At 32.1% G+C, this 24,169-nt stretch overlaps 2 protein-coding genes across 8 annotated transcripts; both read right to left on the bottom strand.

Moving 5' to 3' along the window:
* Nucleotides 1-3,932: 3,932 nt before the first annotated feature.
* LOC131661576 (calcium sensing receptor, chloroplastic) lies at nucleotides 3,933-10,438 on the bottom strand. 2 transcript variants are annotated; one of them, XM_058931164.1, is made up of 14 exons: nucleotides 10,286-10,438; nucleotides 10,060-10,182; nucleotides 9,143-9,946; nucleotides 8,768-8,868; nucleotides 8,550-8,664; nucleotides 8,217-8,294; nucleotides 7,959-8,051; nucleotides 7,412-7,495; nucleotides 6,461-6,559; nucleotides 6,041-6,103; nucleotides 5,636-5,666; nucleotides 5,361-5,407; nucleotides 5,103-5,161; nucleotides 3,933-4,509 (listed from the first exon to the last, which is right to left on the bottom strand). In XM_058931164.1, the coding sequence occupies exons 2-14, from the start codon at nucleotides 10,105-10,107 to the stop codon at nucleotides 4,290-4,292; spliced, it is 1,842 nt and encodes a 613-aa protein (XP_058787147.1). In that variant the 5' UTR covers nucleotides 10,108-10,182; nucleotides 10,286-10,438; the 3' UTR covers nucleotides 3,933-4,289. The 2 variants fall into 2 exon arrangements, with proteins under 2 accessions (XP_058787147.1, XP_058787146.1); XM_058931163.1 differs by lacking the exon at nucleotides 10,286-10,438 and having other exon boundaries at nucleotides 10,060-10,279.
* Nucleotides 10,439-10,951: 513 nt separating this feature from the next.
* LOC131661575 (uncharacterized) lies at nucleotides 10,952-17,766 on the bottom strand. Of its 6 annotated transcripts, none has more exons than XM_058931161.1 (5): nucleotides 17,481-17,766; nucleotides 17,247-17,367; nucleotides 16,639-16,864; nucleotides 12,506-14,099; nucleotides 10,952-12,289 (listed from the first exon to the last, which is right to left on the bottom strand). In XM_058931161.1, the coding sequence occupies exons 3-5, from the start codon at nucleotides 16,714-16,716 to the stop codon at nucleotides 11,598-11,600; spliced, it is 2,364 nt and encodes a 787-aa protein (XP_058787144.1). In that variant the 5' UTR covers nucleotides 16,717-16,864; nucleotides 17,247-17,367; nucleotides 17,481-17,766; the 3' UTR covers nucleotides 10,952-11,597. The 6 variants fall into 6 exon arrangements, with proteins under 6 accessions (XP_058787144.1, XP_058787143.1, XP_058787142.1 ...); XM_058931160.1 differs by having other exon boundaries at nucleotides 17,273-17,367; XM_058931159.1 differs by having other exon boundaries at nucleotides 17,015-17,766.
* Nucleotides 17,767-24,169: the final 6,403 nt, after the last annotated feature.

The following is a 24,169-nucleotide window of genomic DNA, read 5'->3' as shown; positions in this document are numbered from 1 at the left end:
TGAAACCAAGGTCTCAATTAAATTCTTTCCCAAAAAGGTTGTTTTATTAATACTTTTAAATTGTTGATTTTTTCCGACTAAGTATTAAAGTTGTTGATTTTTAGTTTATATCTTTTAATATTTATTTATTTAATATTTTTTTAAATATTTATTTTTATTTATGTTCTATTAAGAGTCATAAATATTCTTTAATATTTTTATGTTATATTAAGAGTCATAAATATTAATTTTTTTAAATCTCCTCCACATTTTTTAGACGTAACACCAACTTTCCACAGCCACATAATTTCTTTGCAACGAAAATCAAAATTTAAAATAGTCTCTAAAAATAGTCTCTAATATTAATAATAATTAATACAAATATTTGTAACCAAAAGAAAAGATTTTTATTGAGTTTTCTTGATAACTGCATTTTTATAATACGTTTTAATATTCTCTATTACAAATTATAATTAATACCAATAATATTCTCTATTGAAAAAATAATATTTGTGTACGGGGTAAAATATATTTAATCCATGTATTTTTATAAATGGTGTTATTTTTATAAATGGAAAAAAAAATCTATTATTTATCTAAATATTTTTATATTCAAAAATTTAGTATTGATCCAGATATTTTTGTAAATGATACCTAAGCATAAATAATATTTGTATACGGGAAAAAATCTATTATTGATCTAAATATTTTTATATACGAAAGATGGTATTTATGATCCAAATATTTACGATCCAAAAATGGTATACAAGAAATAGTCTATTATTGAAAAATTTATTTCAATTAAAATAAATTTAAAAATATACTTGAAAATGTGTGTTATTGAATAAAATAAAATACAAAAATGTGTGTCACTTATCATTAACTTTAATTTAATGATTTAAAATATAATTATATTATATTAATATATGTCATTAATAAAGTTTATACAATTAAAATAATATTTGCAAAATTAAATATTAGAAAAATTATTTGTTATTGATGTCATTTCACAATTAAATATTTTATATACAAAAAATGGTAGTTACGATCCAAAAAATTTGATTCAAAATTTGATTTTGATTTAAAATAAATATATTATGTAAACAAATTCGCGTACCAAACCAGTACCCGTGCGTACGCACGGGTATCCCGCTAGTTAGAAAATGTAGCACAAAAAGTTTATATAATATGTGATATGGAAGATGCTTGGTTTGAAGGACCACACTGCCATTTTTTATAGTATTATTTAGGGTTTATAGGAATTGGAAAGATTGTTGTTGTTTCAAAGCAAAATCGAATATTTTCAAGAAAAAGTCAGGATTTATTTAATATGTATTAGTTTATACGTAAATATATAGACATAGGGAGAAATAATGAAAAGGTAGGGTTTATTTAATATGTATGTTCCAATGCAATAACAGTATAGAACATAGTGCAGGTTTTTTCATATTCCAATACAGAAGTTTTGCATTAAATAAACTGTTGGAATGTAATCATGATTAGATGTAAAATGACGCTCAAGGGTATGCAAAACCATGTTTAATTGTTTGTGATTAGGGTAATTAAGGCAATTTGGTGGTAATTCATTTTTATATATTAAAGTAGATTGTATGAAATTGGTAACAGTGAATGTAAAATCCATGCTTGAAGTTTAAGCTCTTTTAGCAGTGCAAATATAGCTATGTATTTTTGCCAATTAAAAGAATAATTTTAAAACACGTTTGAATAATATAAATTTTATTTTTAGATGGTTAGGTCTAACTCAACCCTATAAAATCGGTTTGTAAGATGAGGATTGCTCCCATTTATAAGAATATGTTCAGACTATATATTATCCGGTGCGTGACTCTTAAACACACTCCTCACGCCCAGGACTGATCATCTGGAGCGTGGAAATAAATGGTGGGTGACCCGATAGCGGAAACTTGGTAGCAGGTCGCCCATTGGATCTCAAACGAGACTCTGATATCATGTTATGAAATGTGATTTTACCTAACTCAACTCTACAAAACGGACTTGTAAAATGAGGATACTTATAAGGATATTTTTAGATCATATATTATCCAATGTAAGACTTTTTCCGATATAAGACTCTTTAACAATTTCAACTATCCTTATAATTTACCAATCAGCCATTAAGATAATCTACCATTTTGACCAACAATATTAATTTCAAAACATGTCTCAACCATCTTTACGGACTTGTGTATGATTCTTTGCTGAACCTGAAACAAAATGGATCTGAACCTGCAATAGAGCTCTGTTACTTTTTTCTAATGTCAATTTCAGAACTCCATAAATATGAATGTGTGTTAATTTTTTTGAAGTGCATTCATATATAAGATTAGGCACGTGTGTTAATTTCTTTGAAGTGCATTCATATATTAAATTAGGCATTATTAGAATTACACTCAAAATTTGGAGAATTTCGAATCAATCATGATGCATAAGAATCAATTTTTTCGATTGATTTTGTCTCTTGTTTTTCACTCTTCACTGAAGTGAATCAACCACACCTTGGTTACAAGATGATTCCGCTGCACAATGATTGATTATGAGAGAAGAAAAATGATGAATTGGAAAAGAAAAGAGAAATTAGGGTTTGGGAGAAAAGGGGAAAGAAGAAGAGAATTCTGCAGAGCTTCTCTTTGCTATAAAATTGAAAACTTTATTCAACTTTTCTCCACACCCTTTACAAATGATAGGTGTTGCACCTCAAAATTTACCCTCCTAATTTTACTTCTAACTGTCTTAGGCTCTGCATTCATGTGCATATTTTCATTAGGACATTAACATAACTCATGCATTCATTAATCAATAAATCTGGCATTGGGATTAAGGATGTTGAAGAGTTAGGATTTTATTGTTACTTTGAGGCTCCCATCTTCATTCAAGGTTGATTCAAGTTATTTCTACATCCATCATGGTTGGAAGCTAGGGTTTGATTCATGGATTTCTTCTTCATCAATATGCACATCAAGGTTTCATGTCAAGAATATCTTCATGATTCTATTCTTTGCTATGCTTCAAGTTATATTTGTCTTCAAAGATTCCTCAAGACGTCATTGTCGTGGTGGGTTGAAATATAAGTGCAATGTCATAGGAGATTGATTAGATCAATACAATTTTTGGTTCTCATCATGTATTTGTTACTTCAATGGCAGGTTAATTAGGATTTTAAGAATTAAAGTTAATTCAAAATTTTCCATTGAAATTTAAGGGTCGAAGGTTCACTAAGTGAACCAAATTTTCTTAAGATGCAAGGTGATTGAAATTTTGAAGTGAAGTCAAAGTCAACATATAAAAGAAAAGTCAAAATCTCATTACATATTCAAGAAAGCAATACCATTACATCAAGAGTCTAAGATTCAAATTTCAATTACACCAATCCACTAGGGCCAGTAAAGAGCACATTTCTCACGTGCTCCTCACCCGAGGATACGTCATCAACATCGTCCCATGTTTTGCACGACTAGTAAGACAGTTTCTCCTCCCGTAACGGGAAACTCCGTCCACGCCTCGGAGATCACACAATAGTTGGCACAGGATTGTGAGCACGTGCCGCTCACCCCCACTACTCACGTTGAAATCCTGGAAGTAATTTGTTATGGGCTTAGGCTTTGAGCCCATAACGGAGACCATTGGCCTACCGCTAGGGACTCGCTATAAATACCCTCTTCTACAGAAGGGTGAGATATTCAATTCAACTCTTAACTCTTTACCTCTTCACTCGTTCTTACTTGAGCTTCAAACTGCTTACAGGTACACCCCATACTTCATTGATTCAGCCAACTCCACGACGTCCGCCGGCCACTCTTTTATTCTTATCCCGGTAACACAAATATATTACGTGTCATTTCTTAACAAAAACTTGTTCACTAATTATTTTAGATTAACCATTAGGATAATAATGGGTGCTTGCTATTCTAACTCATTTTGCATTAGCAAACGGATTGTATTTGTAGAAGACCTAAACATCAAAGGAATTTTTTGAAGGGTATATAGTTTAGAAAACTATTAGTTGCAACACCACAAATTGTTAGTACAATTTTCATCATGCAAATAATAACTTATTTAACAATTACACTTATTATTTAGATGGTGGAAATTGTGCTAAACACCTGTGGCATTCTTGCAACGTGCGGCACTAAAAATAATGAAATACAATTATCCTTGTGTTGGCTGCATAGTGTTTAGAAATGGTTGGATACTGTCAACTTGCAAACTTCAAGTCATGTGAGTTAACGTGTTACCGTACTAATCTCTGCTCTTGTTTCCATGTTAGCACATGACAATCTGGAACAATATTCTCAAGCATTTTGGTTGAGAGTAACAGTGGATTCAGGATTTGGGTCTTGGTTACCTTCAGTATCAGATGGTTGGGATTCATGTTTGGCAGCAGCCTGTAGTACCCGGTTCTGAACATCCAATGATGAAGGTGATGTAGGTAACCCTATGCCATTTGATTCCAATTTTCCAGCAGCCCATGAAAATGCCTGGCCTCCAAGTTTAACAGGTGCAAGCAACAACCTTTAAAGAATAGAAAAAGACAGAAGTTAAATTTCATAATATATTCTCGAGTAAAAATGCCAAGAAAGGGTACACAAACTGATCGTTTTGTTAGTTGCTATTTGCTAATTGAAGAAATCATTTTTTTTTTCTTCTATGTATTGATAGGTTGTGATGTTTGTAACACTCAGTGAAGAAAATTCAAGATAACAAATGTTATGTCATAAGAGTTGGTTTATCTTGTATTCGCAAAAAAGACAGAGTTGGTTTAGCTTTTGGATGACACCCTGTTTTAGCAAACGTAAAAGTGTCACCAAAACGAAAAATTGAAACTGCATGTAGATTTGGATGACACTCTTTATGTCCACTTAAATCTTCTATTGATACACACAATTTTTTTATCCTTTTGCGCATCAAAATGATGAATTTTGTGTCTATGCAATGTCAAGTTTAGCACACACAATCACAGAAATGAAAAGCTTGTGTATAGCTACCATGACTTGAATATTAAGATAACTGAAGACATAAATAGCTATTGGATAATAACTAAATTATTCAAACATTGTCTAATTTAATGATTATATGACCAAATATCAATCAACGTGTATACTTACCTCACATCTTGCCTTAAATCTTCTGACTTTTCATATGAAGAAACCCGCAGATATATGGTCTGGTGATATACGTTAGGAGAAATATAAGGAAATAAAACATCACCAATACCTTAAAGCTAGTAAGAATATGAGAATTTCCCGGTATACAAAAGCTATGGACCCATCATGCTATTCCCAACATTAGTTAATATATTAACCATATTCTTTTAAAGAAACAATAATCAATTGAAGCTCTTGCTGAAAGGAAAATATACGTACCAAACTGAGGCCAAAAACACCAATTAACTGCAATGTTTTCTCCCACTCTGGCATAGTAATGATTGCACTTTGTCAGATCAGGACAGTCAAATAAGAGAATGGTTAACAAGTGGTTGAAACCATTAGGTTTTCATTAAAAAAACATAGAAAACCTCCAGTCACTCACGTGTGATGTTAAATGGAATAAGCCTTCTTTTTAAGCTACGTAATCAAAATAAATTTGCAAACACGATATAAGTTCTTAAAACATTTGGTGGAAGAGAACATGCACGCACCTACTAATGCATATGATCCCGCAAGTAGTGCCTGAATCAAAAGTATTTGCGATTATTATTAGATAATAACAATCAAATAAAATAATGTAAGCATTTCTAAATCAAAACAAAAGATGACAAGAATGGATGTTTTGGTGGTATCAAGGAAGAGAACAAGATATTTATGTAAGATAATTGTTGACGATAAAATAAATTTAATAGTTCGAAAGTGCTATCAATTCATTTTTTCTGCTTTACTTTTCTCAATATAAGTTGCTTGAGCGAAACCCTGATTTTTTTACCCTATGAAGTATACTCCATGCCATGTTATGAAATGACATGAACCTTATAAAATATAATTAGCCATTAGCATCTTGAGAATCCAACCAAAATGACAAATTAAAAAACTTGACAGTTGATACGTACCGTACCATAACCTAAAAGTTGCCAAGGAGAAGGTATAATATCTGCTAGAATTGCTTCAGCTTCCTGTGAAAGTACAAATGCACATTCATTGATGAAAAGACCAATATATATTCATTTGTGTGAGCTTAAAAATCAGTGGTCCAACAATGCAACGGTTTTTAGAGCTATTTTTTCAGAAGCCGCTATTTTGAACCTCTAAGAATCCCCCTCTAGCTATTACAAATTTTATTAATCATGTCTTTCGAATAAAATTGGATTTTTTTGAGAAAAAAAACAAGTTTCTCCTTACTCTTTTTTGCATGCATTAAAAATAAAGAACTGATAAGGTAGGAGGGGTAAGAAGAGGTATCATCCCAAATTGTTAGCAATGAAGAACCGAGGTTCATATTCATATAAATACACAAATAGTTTGACAAATACCTCATTAAGTATGGTAAGTGCTGTTTCAGGTTTGAGTTCCTTGATGCGGAGATTTTGTTTCACCCAAGACTGAAAGCCACCTTCAACCAAGTATGGATTCTGTAAAATATTGATATTGTTAGATTTTATTCAACTTCCATATATGAATCGAATTTCAAAGGTTGATGAATAAGTTGATTGTGCAGAGGGTAGAGTGTCTATTATTAGTGAACCACCACTGAAGCAAATGCACTCTAATATAAAGGATGTGTCTTAGAGTTTAAATCGAACTTCTTTGGCACTGATGTTGACACAAAAGGACTAAGTGCTGGTTTGAACATGAGTTAGGGGATCTAGAATTCCTCAAATTCTAGTTTTTGCCTTTTTCATTTATAATCCAAAATTCAAAGCATCAAAGTGTTTTGTCTAGTGCTGGGGAATTATGAACTGCAACTCGACATATATTAACATTTTTGCATGACTACAATGCATTCACACTCGTAACTGAGGTGAACATGTGCAATGCTTATCAGATAATATGATTAAGATACTGCTTGTAGAAAATCAAGACTTGATTCATAGAAATAGTAGGAGTAACGTTGCCTGGATTTTTCTCTAATATTAATATATTATCCTACTACTTTTTCACCATGTCAAAGCTTTTCAACCCTAACCTTAAAATACAATTACAAGTCTCAATGGTCCTATATCAGATATAGAAGCAGTACAAGTATTCTTTGCTATTTAGATACCATATCTCCTACTATAAAGCTAAACATTTTGCTATGCAGTCTTCAGGAAGAAAATAAGGTTTGGAAAGTGTTTAGAGTTTAGACGAATGAGTAAACAGTAGGACATGCAGCAGGTTCGATGGTTAACACAATGAGTTGCAGCAGTATATTTATGTTTTATAATATCACTATCACATCAAAAATTTGCAACAAATATCTCATTAGTTATTAACAGACTTGCCTTAATCCCAATTTTCTTCAAGGATCTTGCTATGCCTTTAGAACGAGTACCATCAGCATCCAACACAATAACCTTGGAACTGTCCTATAGACCATAGAAAATAAATATCTGATACATCATTTCTCATGCAAATAATCAGGTAAAAATAAAAAGGTATTCATAGACAAGCTTCAAATCATTGAATATATATTTCAATCTTAACACGGACTTTCACCTATCATGCAGGGTACAAAATAAAAATGCACTTTATAAAGCCAATAAATGTTCTCCCAAAATTAAAATAAAATGAGGAAACAGCCAAAGGACAATGTGGTGTTTTATAAAAACCACATAACTTTTAACATGCAGTTATCTTTCGAGGTTCAATAGCTTAATGTTATAAGATCAAAGTAAAAGGAATGAAATTGAAGGGCTTGTATAAAATACTGTTTATCCAAGAGTATCACATGGAAGAAAATTTTACTAAGTGTCTATGGGTTACTCCATACATTTCCAAGTAACTTTATTCGGTACAAAAGACCCTGTTTCGAGTTGCAAGGCTAAATACCTTAACAATTTTCAAATTTTGAATAACAACAGCAACCAAGGAGTCATCCAGGTCTCTACCACCCTTCAACAACTTGCGTATGGAGCCATCAACCTGAAAAGGACATAACATGTTTTTTATCAGTAGATAGATAACAAATTAATTACTAATCAATAGAACAGATGACCATGATTCTCGACCTGTTCCATTTAACATAGTTAAGGTATACCATAAACATACTCGTCACATTTTTTAAGTTTTATCATGTTTTAAACCAACCTCAATTGGAGTTACACTTGCATAGCGAAAGCGAGCTGCTCGTCGAATATCAGGAACACCATCTTTTTCTCGCAACTCCTGCATAAAGGAAAGAAGCAGCAACTTCATTGGTCAACATTGATGAGAAAATAGTAAGCCAAACAAATGCAAATACATTGGATACATCCATAATACCAAAAGACCATAACTTGAGTTTGAAAGGAGCGTGGAACAAACATAGAATGAGCATCAAAAGATTCAAAACACAATATTTATTGACTTAACTTTCATAAATTGTATGACTGTTTCTCCTGTTTCGAATTAAAAATGCCTGAAAAATTGACCATAACTTGCCTCAGAGCGGACATCTATGAGTACAGCATTTGAGTCCCCAGCCAAGAGCTCAAAAGCTGATTTGGAGGATAAATCTCCTGAGTAACCTCCATATTTCCACAACCAATAAATAGCCCTGCATATATCTGACATCTATTACAGATGGAATTGTGATGGAAATTCATTCTTCAATGCAGATAAATAACAATTTTTACTTTTGAGGAAACATAAATTCATACCATAATGTTGCTGAAGAGCCCACAAAAACAACAAATGGAATAATTGGGTCGTTTGGATCAAAGCCGAGACTCTTCTCCAATGAATAGAAAGCTGTGTATATCTGCTTATGGGGAATAATTTATCAACATATGCTAGCAAATTTAGGATAGTTGTGAAATGAAACACCATACTCCATACATCAAGAACAAGAACACATGATTTAATACATGAATCAAAGGAAACAACTTCTTATACTAGAGCTAAAGAAGAGCCACCCATATAGAAAATGTTTTTGACTCATTTGACAATTCTTATACAAGTCAAGTTTCAGAAAAACTAAACAAAATTGAAACCTGAGAGTAAAGAATTCTGTTGAATCTCAATTAATAGATTACCTGTTGAGTTCCAGATCCAACAGGCCTCAAGAATTGTGTCGCTTTATCTTCATATACTCCGACCGTATCCCTAATCTCTGCAGGAAGGAACTCCTTGGCCGACCCATATAGGTAAACAATATATGAAGCCCCAGTTGATAAAGAATTCTCTACCGCAACAATAGAGCGTCGCAACACATCAATAACCAAACCAGGTGCCTTACCTGTGGCTCCATTTATCTCACTTGAAAAGCCAGTAATTTTCTTATTCGCTAATCCCCCTGTTTGATCAACAGCAGAAAACACCTTGCTAAAAGCATTATCAGCAGACGTAGTAGCATTTTTAACAACGGAATCAACAAAATTAGTGACCGTATCCACCGAGCTTCGGAAAGCATTTTCTCCCTTATTAATAGAGGCACTGAATGAGTCATTGATTCCAGAAACAAGGTCACCGACACTTTCTTTTGTACCTTGAATCAAACTAGGCACAGATTCAAGCTTCCCCGGCGTTATATCAGTAGTACTTGATGGTATTAATGCATCAGAACCTTGAGCTGACTGTTTTGCAAAGTCTAGGAGATCATCCGGGACGGTAGATAAAGTATACCTTTGTTCACTATTACTAAGTAAATAGTCTCCATTTACTGTTAGTGGTGAATTTTCCAATGCTGAGACAGTTTTGATAGCTTGTGTTGCAAATGAATTTCTAAGTGAAGGTGTTCCATAATGCAAACCTAAATGTAGACTTTCTTCCAAAACACATCTAGTCTCAAGATCTTTTCGAATTGGATACAAGGATTGAAGTCCCCCAAATAACGGAATCTAGAATAACAACAAAAATTAACTATTCTAAGTGTTGTACCAATTTCAGCAAAGAACAACAAATTCATGGATATATATATGGTAAAGAAAGAGTGATGGAAAATTGAAAAGACCTGAGAAGAAGGGGAATAACACGGAGTGGCTGAGCAAAAAGGCAACATTCTGAAATTGAATTGAAGACGGTGATGAATGGATGAATCAATCAAACATTATCAAGCTCTCGCGTCAATCATCCTCTGCTTAAAATCAATACATGCAATTAAACTTAACTTACTACTTTAATCTATGTTTAGTTTAATTTAATTTTAATTTTAATGTTTAACAAAGCCACTCTCTCACCTTAGCTTCTTTGAGTGTGTGATGATGATGGTTGTTTTGGTTTGTAATTTTTTTATTTATTTATGTATTTTTAATTTAAAAAATTTATGTGGAACGTTTTTGGTAGATTATCCAGAAGGAAATAGAGGGTATGGTTCAACGCATTTTGCTCATCCTATTCGCTACCACAATTTTGTCTCAAATCACACATGGATCACTCGTTTTAATTTTCTGTGATTCTAATAAGACTTTTGAAAGACCGAATCGTTTCAACCACGATCAAATAAATCTTGACAAACTTTATGAAACCACATTCTGTTTGAAGCAATAGTGTTTTTTTTAAATAAGTCTTAATCGGACCACTAACTATACATCTAAGCCTCTCAAGTAGAGGACTTAATTAGGCTTACTTTAATTTTATTTTATTATATATGAACCAATCCAACTTAATTAGGCTTAGTTTAATTTTATTTTTTTATATATGAACCAATGACCAATCCAACTTTGATTCGCAACTCCCATATCATTGAATTTGGTAATCAACCCTACTTTATACAAAAATTACTATGTGCACCCTCTTTACAGACATTACTTATAGATGAAAAATGATGAATTAATCGAGATTATTCCGTGAGTAAATTTTGACATTAACCACCAAGAAACAAGTCAACCTGTATCATGTAATAATTTCAACTCAAACTTGACTTTTCTTATAGCCCAAGCTAAATAACGAATAAAATTTACAGAAAGCAAGAAGTCCGACTAATACTTTTCCCCTCTATCATACATATTCTTGTAAATAAAAGTTCTATGTTACAAATCAAAATTGTGTTGGGGTTGCATAAACCATATCTAATTTCTCTCAAATTCTCATTCTCAATTAGAAAAAAGCTAGCTGCCCAGGCTCAGCTCTAGGCAAAAATAATTTTTTAAGGAACAAAACAAAAGTTGCACAAGCTTGTACATCCCTTTTCCACAACCTCTGGTTACCTTTAGGAAGTCAACTTTGTGAATGAATTATTGCTATAATGCATCAAGTGAGAACTGTCACCCTCAACTTGGTCTGCAGCAATGCACCAAGCATGCAAATTATGCAATCACTTTTGTAGCATAAGTTTCCCTTCAAGTCAATTCAAGATCAAGGCAGTCTCGGCCAGAAATAAGTGCCCATCCAAGGAGCTTACGGCAGATGCTAGTTTGCACGTAAATGATAAAAGAATGAATCAGCAAGTGTGGAATAAATGTCTAGCCCATAGGCTGCTGTTCCTCCCAAATAGGTTAGGCAGGAGGTTTTGGGCAGATATTTTTCAAGTTTGGTATGCCGTGTGGCTGATCAATATGGAATGACATATGGTAGAGCAAAAACATCTGCAGTCTCTATATGCACAGCTTCTGCCCATACCTGCAGTGTATCCGCAACCTCTGAAGATTTCACCACGGGTTTTTTTTCTTGTGATTGATTGCTGTCAAACAGCCACTCTTGGTCAACAAAATCAGACCACTCATTTGCTTTTGGTACGGAATATACCTGACTTATGTACTTGGTATCTGGATGGGGTGGTTTGGTTGATACTTTAGTCACGGGGTCAGCTGGCACAGTAGCAGCGGGGATCTTGTTCGGGGAAACCACAGATGTTGATACTTTGGTGGAAGGATCAGCTGGCACAGTAGCAATGGGAATCTTGTTTGGGGAAACAACAGATGTCAATACTTTGGTGGAGGGAGCAGCTGGCACAGTAGCAGTGGGAATCTTGTTTGGGGAAACCACAGATGTCGTTACTTTAGTGGCGGGATCAGCTGGCACAACGGTGGTGGGAATCTTGTTTGGGAAAACCACAGATGTTGGAGCTTCAATGATGCCATTTTTCTTCCGTTCCTTGTTTTCTAGTTTACCATTAATGGGGCCTCTTGGCCCATCTGAAATACTTTGAAGGGAAATTTGGCAAGGTTCCAATGTCCTCCCATTTTCAGAGAAAGGGTGAGAAGAAGAGGGTCTTGGCAACTTAATGGGCCTACTGTCATTGGCTGAAAGAAAATTCGAAGAATAATAAAATCGTTAGCCAACCACAAAATAATGAGCATACAAACTCAAGAAAATTGAATACTGTAATTGAAAAAATTCCCCACTATAAATATCAAAATATTACTCTAGATGCAATAAGAAAAATATGTATCTACCGGCAACCTATTGGGATTCACTGACCAGCAACAAGAACATGATTCATTACATATGACACTCACCATGTAGAGCTCCATTTGAATCAATTTCCTTCCGTTTCTTGAGATTTTCCTCAAAGATAGAATTCTCATGGTAGTTCTTGGATACTTGTGTGGAAGAATTTGGGCCCACAGGGCTGGCTTTGTTGCTGTCTTTTAATTTATTCTGCTCTCCATTTCTATATTCAATCTTCTGCTTCGCTTTCTCCTCCTTTTTTTTCTCTTTATCCCTGTCTTTGTCCTTCCCGTGCCCTTTCTTCTCCTTATCTTTTTCTTTCCTTTTATCACCCTTTCTATCATCTTTCTTTTTATCTCTTCGTTTATCATCTTTTTTTTCCTTTGCCCGTTCTGTTCCTTCCAAATTTTTATCAAAATTATTCTCCAAAGGTCTGGGCTTTTCATCAACCCTAGGAAGACAGTTTCCAGCATGATTCTGAACTGTTGCATTCCCAATTGGTCGGGCCTCAGTCCAGATGCCTCTCCCATCAATCTTATTAGAATTGACACCCTTATCCTGGAACTTCTCCTTACCATCAGGCCAGGACCCAATCTTCTTACCATCAACATGATTCGGAACTGTTGTATTCCCAATTGGCCGGGCCTCAAACCGGATGCCTCTCCCATCATTCTTTTTGGATTCGGCACCCTTATCCTGGAACTTCTCCTTACCATCAGGCCAGGTGCCAATCTTTTTACCATCAACATGATTCTGAACTGTTGCATTCCCAATTGATCGGGCATCAATCCGGATGCCTCTCCCATCAAGCCTTTTACTGTCGACACCCTTATCCTGGAACTTCTCCTTACCATCAGGCCAGGTGCCAATCTTCTTACCGTCAACATGATTCTGAACTGTTGCATTACCAATTGGCCGGGCCTCAATCCGGATGCCTCTGCCATCAATCTTTTTAGTATCGACACCCTTATCCTGGAACTTCTCCTTACCATCAGGCCAGGTGTCAATCTTATTACCATCAACAATATGATTCTGAACTGTTGCATTTCCAATTGTTCGGGTCTCAGCCTGAATTCCTCTCCCAACAATCTTTTTAGCATTGACACCCCTGTCCTGGAACTTCTCCTTTCCATCAGGCCAGGTGCTACTGCTAGCGCCAATACTCTTAGCAACCAGCATAACAGTCTCCTCGTCCTTGCCACAGTATGCAGTTGAAAACTTTTGAGCCAAAGAATTCCCAGCTCCTCCATCACTGTCCCTAATCCTCCTGTCCAACTCCATGCGGAATTTAGAATCCCTATTCTCGTCAACCTGATGATTATTCTCTCTGGCCTTCTCTCCATTGTAACTGGCATACTGTTTGGTAAGTCTATCATCAAATAACAAAGCCTTGTCATTTTGTTTGATTTCCTTTTGATGTAGATTATCATCATTAAGACCTTGAGCTTGAGCTGGAAATCCTTTTCCATCTGTAGCACTGATTTTACTTTTATCCTTACCGCTGTCCTTGTCCTTGTCTTTATCCCTTTTTCTCTTTTTTTCTTTTTTGTCCTTTTTATCCTTATGTTTTCCATCCCTTCCTTCTTTCTCTCCATTTTCCTTTCTTTCTTTCTTCTCCTTTTCCTTTTCCTCTTTTTTACGTTTTTTTTCTCTGCGTCTTTCCTGGAAGTTTATAGTGAAAAATATATTAGGAATACTAATTAAATATATAAAAAAAAACAAAGAAAATGACTTCACATCCCCACTCCTTTCTTAAAACAGCATAAGAGAATAATATCCATATGATGCCCACTCAACATGATCCTTGAAGATCCAGCAAAAATAACAAAAAATTAAGACCTTTTAACTTCCACCCTATCAATATAACATTCAGTATGCAAAATTAATTGCTAGTTTATAACAAAACAAAAACAAAAAGTAATAATGAAAATGATTGCCAATATGCTTCTATGCTGCCAAAAAATTATACTGTGACAGACAAGGTTCTCCCCAAACAGATAATAAGTTTACTTGCAATAAAAAAAAAAAAACTGGCATAAAAATCCCATATCCAGTTGAACAATAGGATAACCAACAGTTTTATATCGGAGGCGAAATTTCATACAATACAACGGTTCTAATATGCAAGTAAATAATCCTACCAAATAAATGGAAGGGGCATTAATTCCGACAAAGAATTACCCGAATATTTTAGGAGCAGCTTAAAGCAAAATAGCAATAAGATGTTTGTGCAAGGATAATCATTTTTAAGATTAGCGTAGCCACAGTTCCAAATAGTGCTAGTGCACTTATAGTGACGTCTACTCCCAGACAGCATATCATAAGTATAATATCTTACCCTCAAGGTTTTAACTTTTATTCTGAATGAGAAGGCACGCCCATAAAGGCCAAATGTTATTATTTTACTTCAAAATCATGTTTTGTCCAACTGCCCGGGTAAGTTTAGCATCCATAAAGAGATGGCACACCACCATAACCAAATTTCCCAATGTCCAACAATATATATGTTGAATTTTCCACACATTCTCAACTCATACAAGACAATGGCACTAATATGCAAGTAAACAATGTCCACCAGCTTGTATATCAATTTTAAAATAACCCTACCAAAAAAATGGACAGGGCATTAATTCCAACAAAGAATTACCCGAATATTTTAGGAGCAACTTAATGCAAAATAGCACTAAGATGTTTGTGCAAGGATAACCATTTTAAAGATTAGCATAGCCAAACAGCTCCAAATAGTGCTAGTGCACTTATAGTGACATCTACTCCAGACAGCATACCATAAGTATAATATCTTATCCTCGAGGTTTCAACTTTTATTCTGAATGGGAAGGCACACCATAAAGCCCAAATGTTACTATTTTACATCAAAATCATGTTTAGTCCAACTGTCCGGGTGAGTTTATCAGCCATAAAGAGATGGCACACCACCATAACCAGATTTCCCAATGTCCAACAATATATATGTTGAATTTTCCACACATTCTCAACTCAGCATAACATATCCCCCATACTTGAATATGTGAATTATTTCTTTTTCCATCTATAGGGCTTATACTTTTATGACTACTAATTACTTATATATCTAATCATACACTATGTTTTGAACTTCCCCTATCCTACACCAGGCATGTCAGCACCACCGTTAGAAGGAAGAATGTAAGACCGACAAACAGGGCTTTAGTAATTTGTATTTTTCTTTTCCAAGGTTTCTATGCTATTACAAATTACTTTGAAATAAATGATAGATCAGTACTTTGACCATGTACCATTCTCAAATGACTGAAAACACTGATACCCCAATTGAGTGAAAAGATGGTTTGTTGGTTTGGGAGAAGGAACATTAAAGGTTAGAGAGATAAGGCAGTATTGATGTGGGTTTGGATCCTCCCACTAACATCACTAACATTTTTTGACAAAAAAAAATTAATATCCCAGAAAGTGGAGAAAAACTTTAGGGATCAAACCTAAATGGATGCGACCCATACAGACGTAGATTTTATTTAAATCTTAGAGGAAAGTGAAAAAAACAAGAAATCATATGAACTTATAATCAGTATCTCTTCACCAGAAAATGTAGAATTTCCCTCCAATTGTTCAGCACTAGTAAACTCGTCAGTTCAAAATCCAAAATTCGGCGATAAACAACAAACACTAACATGAATCCTGATACTGGCAACAGTAGGTAAGTGTGCGCATGAGTGTACTGATATAAGTAACAAGAACAAAATTCCATCAATCAGGAATCCAGAATCACAAGTGATCAACTGCACCCAAACCCCAATCAAACACTATGACATGCTTATGTTTTTTTTTGTGTGTGTGGGTGTGTGAAATATCGAAGTGACCATTATGTTAACAGTTTATAAAGACCTTTAACTAAATTGGACTTATATTTAGAAGAAATAGAAGAAGACAAGAATCTAGTCAATGATTAAATCAGACCACAAGTGCATCGCTGACATTTTTAAAAGCCATTTCAATGTCAGGACAGACCGGTATTTCGTAGCTTAAGCCGTAATGGATTCCAATGAAAGGTCGGAGTCATAGGCAACCCCGCCTTAAATTTTGCAACATGAAAAATGAACCTTATTCATGCACATTTAACACTAAGCTCACAAAGAAATCCAGATTTGGATTCCAGATAATAATAGGTCAAACAATTTACAGTGTAATACAAGAAAATTGTATTAACCTTTCTTAGTAAATCCACATCATCTGTTCTAGATTTCCCTTCATATCCTGGTGGCGGAAACGGAAAGCACCGCGACATTGCACAAAATCCAGATATGCCAAACTGAGAATGCTTCAATCACTTTCCAGTAGTACTTTTCCAGAAAGCAATCGAACCGGCAACTATTCTCCTGTCCATGCACCATGTCATTTCAAGCTTTAATATTCCTCCATAAGCCTCTTACTCACTACAAACACAAATCACGGAAACCACTAGGGTTTACTTCCTTTCACCAAATATACAAATACCCTAAACTAATACTAGTGAAAATTGAATCACTCAATGAAGCTAACTAGTAGTACAAATCTAAATGATTGCTTAGGATTAAAATCTTTACAGTAGTAGAGAGTATGTATTAAGCAGGGTGGTATGAGATTTTCCTTATAGTGATGGCCCTAAACCAGAAAGATGTCCCAACAAAGATTGAAAAGACCAAGAGATGAAAAAACTCAGGCTTTGCACGGTATCTAATATTGGTTTAATATAAACAATCCTCTTCCATGCTCAAATAAGCAATGTTAAAGAGCATCTTAAGAATAAACAATCTCCAAGTACAAATGGTGAATCACCGTAATTCGAAATCCACAATTCGAACCTCTAAATCGATCGGAGCATGTGCCCATTTCACGCAACCCTAATCAGTCCGAAATTCCGAATTCAGCAAGTATTAAGTAACGATCCAATGAAACCCTAGAAAATCCAGCAACAGAAACAAGCTGAGTATCGGTAACAAAAAACCTAACCCTAATTTTAAAAAACAGTAAAATCGATTGGAAATTAGAGAATCAAAGGGGTGTTGATACCTAGAAAAGAATAGGTATCGATGAAAAGGGGAAAAGGAAGGTCTGAGATTGATAGTTGTGGACTAGAAAGTGGGCATTGGAGAAGAACAAGATCTCGAAGAAGACGAAGAAGAAGAATAGAGAAAAATAAACGTGGTTATTGTTGTATATGGGAAAAAATAAAGAGGGTTTTGGTTTTGGTGATTGTTTCTAGATTCCGGGTTTTCTTTCTTTTCCCCGCTGCTTATTCTCTTCGATTGTGTGTTGTGTTGTTTCTCAATTATATCTATATGTGATGCTTAAAGCTTCTTGTATGGGTGTTTGTTTTTTGTTTTTTATTTATTTTTTATTTATATGTTTTGGGAACCAATACTATAAATACATGATCTCCTAGTTGGAAAAAAATATATATATTTGTAAACAAAAGGAACTTGTTTGGGTCATCGGCTTCATGGTCTATACTATTGTACTTAGACAAGTACTTTGATGGGCTCGAAAAACCAAAATGGATCTGAGTTCAATTTGTTGTTGGTGGTGGTGGCGACGAGTGTGGTGATATTGTCGATGGCAATTGCGATGACGAAGATGGTGATGATGTCAGCAATGAGGATGACGAGAAGGAAGATTTTGTTATATAATTTGTTTGTGTTTTCGATTTATATGATTTTTTGAAGAAAATTGGGATTGGAAGCCGCAAAATTCGTGAAATATAAATTGTTGTCAGAGGCGGAGATAGAAATCGGTAGTTTTCTATGATGGATTTTGTCAATCAACAACGTTCAATGATTCATAAGTCGTTAGGGTATAACTTTCTCTATAGTTAAATTCAATTAAACTATCATTTATCATTGGCGTGGATGTTAGTTTTATACGGATTATTTCATTCATTGTTAATATTGTCTTCTTCTCGTTGTTAATCGCTTTGATATGATTTTGTTAATTAAAAAACTGAGACATTGACTTTGTCATGTACTTCAAGAGTTGAAAGAGAAATAGGTTTTGTGATTGAATGCTATTTGTTGTTATTTTTATTTTTATTTTTTTTATGGTTTAATTTGATTACTAAAATAATGAAATGAAAAAACTTCGAGGAGAACTCATCGCTAAATTTGCAAAATGCACTTTGAATGTAGATATTTATTGTAATGTCATTTTAAAAATATGATAGAATCATAGTTAGGTTAGGGTATTTATTGGCGAGTAAATAGGCTAAAGATTAAGTAATTATGTCGTTGAATGGAAGATTTTTTAATAAAATATTTATAATTAAATAAAAAAAGGCGATTGGGTTTGTCTTTTGTATCGGTCAAGAAAATTTTGAAAAAAAGATAATAATCATGTGCAATAAAATTTGGTTGTTGCATAGAAAAGTTTGACATCCATTAATTGACATAACGCAAAATGGTGGTTGTTTGAGGTTTTTGCTGACTCTTTGGTTACAACTATATTTTTTGCAAAATCGACATTGAGAATGATTAGGATTGAAAGTTAATGTTTTATCTTTGGCGGGGGATGGGCTTGAGCTCAACTAGGAAGGAGGATTACTTTGTGGAATAATATGAAGTGTGAGGGTTAATGATTTGATGTGATGAGAGAGTCGTAAATTTAAAAGAGGGACATTTGGTTTGTTCATTTTGTTGAGTTTATTGGGATTGTTAAGATGACGCTAAGAGAGGTTGTCGCTAATTGAAGAAGGTGGATGAGTTTGAGAAGGGATCGATAAAAAGAAATAAAGGGTATATTTATAAAAGGTATGTAGGACTCGACAATAGAATCATTGAGTCATCAGGAAGCCACCGAGTCGTCATGTTGCGCCTCCTCGAACGAGTTGCCTATGTTGAGAACTCAGAGTGTTGCTCCTACCTAGGTTTATTCGTGATCCCTCATTTCTACATGCTTATTGTTAAACTGGACATGGTGGTAGTTGAGAAAGTTTGTTTCGATTAATTTTTCGATTTCTAATGGTATTTCAAGGAGTGTGGTATGGTTTATTAAGTAGTAGAGTAATGTGGTGTTTATTATAGAGCGAAATAAATTCAAATTCTTTGGTATTGTAAGATTCATTCATTAATAAAACTAAGGGTCTTGCTAACCAGTGCCCTCAGGGCACTTTTTAAGCATACTAAATAAAGAAAATATTATTTATAAAAATTAATATTTCAATTTCCAATACACTTTTAATGTATTAAATACACGCATTTTAATAAAAACTTACCATTTTAATCACTTAAAGAATGTCTCAAGGGCACTGGTTAGCATTTCCCTAAAACTAAAAATGTTGGTATTATTTTAGTGTCAAAAAGAAGAAGAAAACATTATTTTGTGTGCTTCACCCACTTACTAATTGTCGTTTATGCTGTAACAAGTGTAGTTAGTTATTAAGTTGTAATGGCAAGTGAGATAAAGAGTGTGTTGGAACAATAATAATAATTTACATGATTGTTAGTAGCTTCTAATTATTTTGGGAGACACACTAGATTCATTTGGAAGGTTAAAAGATAATAATAGATAATAAGGAAGTTTTAAAGAACATGTTAATGTTTCTAGGATTGAATATAACAACGAGGTTTTGCGTAAGTGATGATTTTTCCTATCATAAATTATAGTCGCTCTTATATTGGGATTATTATTTGTGGGTTCAAGTTGTTTTGTATTTTTTTTTCTAAGTATTGCGGGAGAAATGTGTATAGTCTTGATTCTCTTGATGTTAGAACGTGGGATTCAATCGTTTTCATTTTTTAGATTATTTTATTATTGGAGAAGGAATATTTTATATGTGTGTTTTCTCGTCCCCAAAAGTAAATACAGTAATGAAGATGCAAGTGGTAAATACATGTGTGAATATGGCTATTGTACTCTTACAATCATCAAGCGCTTTACTGTATGGTCGTGTCATTGTGTAAAATTATGTCATTTCTAAGTGTAGATTTTGTTTGTGTAAAGATCCTGGGTGGCATCAAATAAAAGACTTTGTTTGACAAAGATACTCTAAACTGGATGAGAATTGAAAAATGAAATGGGAAGTGGAATTATAAAGTAGACAAAAAGGAAATGCTATTGAAAAAGATCAAGAAGGCGAGAATGTTCTACTAGAAGGTGAAAATGTTCAACAAATGGATCATGTTAGATTATCATGCATCGATGACTTCTTTTTCTCAAAACTTTTTACGCATTTGATTGATAACGCCTTTGAGGTGATGTCATTGATTCATGTCATTTTGGTTGGTGTTCAAAGAAAGACCGAGGCTGCTGCAAAAAATACAAAGGACTTTAAACAATTATTTTAGAAGGATGACATGTATGGAGCATTTTTTGCTTCAAAGGATATTATTTTTTACAATCCACTTCGACCATAAATTACTAGTGCTAAAGAAGATGGTCAGGATGATGATGAGGATGATAGTGAGAAATAAATTTCTTTTATTTTTGTTTTATCTCATTTTGCTTTACCTTTATTTATTTTGTTATTTATTACCCATGTTAGACAATTTACATCTTTGGTGGTTGTATGTTATATAAGTTTTTATTTAGTACCGGTATATTTGCAAATGATACTCAAGAGGTGACACAAGACTCACCAAAACTATAAGAATATAATTCATCAAAATAAATCTTAGATCAATATATTTATAATTATGTAATGAATAAAATTAGACGAAATTTAAAATTGATTATACTTTTGTAGTTATTAATCAAAGTCTAAGTTCATAGTATTAATAAAAAAATAAAGGCTTAAATAGTTTTCTGGTCCCTGTAAGTTAGCGAGTTTTTGCGTTTAGTTCTTAAATCTTTTTTTGTAGGTTTGAGTCCCTATATCTCACCTTTTTTTTGGTGTTGGTCCCTGACGTTAAAATTCTGTTAAAAAACGCATATGTGGCTAACGGTGCTGACGTGGCAAGCTAAGTTGAACCCATGCACATTAATTATGATACCAAGATATGTTTCTTCCACTAAGCCACCTTACCATCTTGTTTACAAAATTACAATAGTAATATATATATATATATATATATATATATATATATATATATATATATATATATATATATATATATATATATATATATATATATATATATATATATATATATATATATATATATATATATATATATTACATAAATGCTTTAATGTTAACAAAATAGTTTATTAAATAATTTAATTTTTTTATATCACTAAATACATTATTAATTAATGAAATAATTTAATAATTAGTTTATTTTATCACTATTTTATTAAATAGTAAAAATTACATAAACGATGTTAATACTTTATAAACTATTTAGTAAACTAAATAATTTATTTACAGTTGAAACTAAATAAATTATTTAATAAGCAAATATTTCAATGATTTAATATTTCTACTATTAATATTTTAGCTATTAAATAATTTCATAGCTATTAATATTTCAATTAGTATTAAATAATTATTTTATATTATTTCAACTATTTAATATTTGAACTAATAATATTTTAACTAAAATTTTAAATGATAAATTTAAATATAAATAATTTAAAAAACAAAATATTGATACTGATATTTTAACTCTAAAATAATTAAAAAATTAAATATTTTAACTATAAAAAGATAATTTTAATAAATTAAATATTGATATTGATATTTCAAATATTAATAAATTATAAAATATTGATATTTGAAATTTTAAAAAGTGAAAATATTAAATAGTTAAAATATTTAATAATCTAAATAGTTGAAATACATGAGTCATTAAATATTATATAGTTTATTTCAACTATTAGTCTAATAAATAGTTTATATATTACATAAATAATTAAATATGTGATTAATATGAGTCATTAAATATTATATAGTTTATTTCAACTATTAGTCTAATAAATTGTTTATTAAATTGTTTACATATTAAATAAATGTCTAAACAACTAAATATAGTTAATTAATAATTAAAATGTTTCAAACTATTTAATATATAAAAACTACTGTATATTATTATTTTTTTAGAAGAAAAAAATTTTAACACTCAAAACAAAATTTATTTAAAATCAAATTATTGCATTATGTAATATATACATTTGCATTGTTGTTATTAAAGATAAAACTCAAGTGGTGTAGTGGAAACGCCTCCTTGTCTCAACCAATTTAGCAGCTTAAGCTTAAGTCAACAATGAATAGAACTATATCAGTTTTGAAATACAAAATAAATAAAATCATTTTGATGAAAAATAGTTTAATATTTTAATATATTGATTAAACTATAAAATAAATATATTATAAATAAAATCATTTTTATTTTTTTGAATATTCTTATATTGTGACCATTTTAAGTAAAAACACATTATTGATTTATCACTTATATTTTTATTAGCCTAAAAATATTAAATAATTTGAAATTATTATCTATATTTTAATTTGGTTGATTTATTTATTTGCAATTTAAGAAGTATTTTATTTTTGCAACTTTTACTATTGTGACTATTTTAACTTAAAATACAGTATTCATTTATTACCTATATTTTAGCTTGATTAAAAATATTAATGAATGTGAATTATTATCTATATTTTAATTTTATTTATTTATTTACACATTTGGAAATTTTTTATTTTACAAATTCTACCATTGTTACCATTTTAAATAAATTTTACTATATTGTGACAATATTATAATAATTATGAAATTAAATCTTATTATTTATATAATTTTTCAAATAAAATAAATGGAAAAAATGTTAATCTTTAATTTATACTAAATATTAGTATAATAAATAAAAAAATATTTATGGTAAGATTTTCTTATAGAATTTTTAAATATCACATATAATAGAAAAAAAAATTGTAAAGTGCTATTTATAGATAATAAAAATAGTCTTGAGCGGACCAATCGTTAGTTGGTCAGTGGTGATTGACGTTGAACTTGGTAGGGAGAACCACGGTTCGATCCCCCGCAACTGTGATCGGAATTCGGGAGGGGGCTGGACTCACTTGATGTCAGAACTGACCCCCGAACCGGACTATACCGGTAATGATAAACCAAAAAAAAAAATAGTCTTGATATATATATATATATATATATATATATATATATATATATATATATATATATATATATATATATATATATATATATATATATAATGGTTTACTAACATAAACGCGCTTATTTTTATGAAGGTCTATTTTAGCAAACATTAATTAGAAAATGGTTAAATGCACTTTAAGGTGCATGTTGCTAAAACACACCTTCATAAAAATAAGTCGGTGTACTTTAGCAAACCCATATATATATATATATATATATATATATATATATATATATATATATATATATATATATATATATATATATATATATTTGTGTGTGTGGGGGAGAGAGAGAGAGAGAGAGAGAGAGAGAGAGAGAGAGAGAGAGAGAGAGAGAGAGAGAGAGAGAGATTGGATCGAACTCTAGTATGGTTGAAATCTATTTACATATTGTAGTCGAAATCCTGCAATGTTGTAGTCGAAGTATGCTCAAGTATGCACTAGTCAAAATGTTAAAATTATTAGCATGTTGAATATGGCATGTTTGTTATGCTTAATTGTTTAAGTTAGTATGTTCCCTAAGCTAACTTGTGCAATGAGTCTGCGTGAAAAATCCCATTAGTTTAATGTGTTAGTTTTCTTATAAATAACATACTAGTCTCTCATCATTGTATAGTGTAAATTCTAATTAGTGTGTGAGGAGTTATTTGTT

This window comes from Vicia villosa, linkage group LG3 (assembly GCF_029867415.1).
Source record: "Vicia villosa cultivar HV-30 ecotype Madison, WI linkage group LG3, Vvil1.0, whole genome shotgun sequence".
NCBI lineage: Eukaryota > Viridiplantae > Streptophyta > Magnoliopsida > Fabales > Fabaceae > Vicia > Vicia villosa.
This window is presented reverse-complemented; position numbering and strand designations above follow the sequence as displayed.

Excerpts from the sequence above, each read along its gene's own strand:
- LOC131661576 (XM_058931164.1), bottom strand. The coding sequence starts at position 10,107 with ATGTTGCCTTTTTGCTCAGCCACTCCGTGTTATTCCCCTTCTTCTCAG. Across the intron at positions 9,947-10,059 it reads GTTATTCCCCTTCTTCTCAG|ATTCCGTTATTTGGGGGACT; the intron begins GTCTTTTCAATT and ends TTGTTATTCTAG. Across the intron at positions 8,052-8,216 it reads CAAGTGTAACTCCAATTGAG|GTTGATGGCTCCATACGCAA; the intron begins GTTGGTTTAAAA and ends TGTCCTTTTCAG.
- LOC131661575 (XM_058931157.1), bottom strand. The coding sequence starts at position 16,716 with ATGTCGCGGTGCTTTCCGTTTCCGCCACCAGGATATGAAGGGAAATCT. Across the intron at positions 14,100-16,638 it reads ATGTGGATTTACTAAGAAAG|GAAAGACGCAGAGAAAAAAA; the intron begins GTTAATACAATT and ends ATAAACTTCCAG. Across the intron at positions 12,290-12,505 it reads TTCAAATGGAGCTCTACATG|CCAATGACAGTAGGCCCATT; the intron begins GTGAGTGTCATA and ends ATTTTCTTTCAG.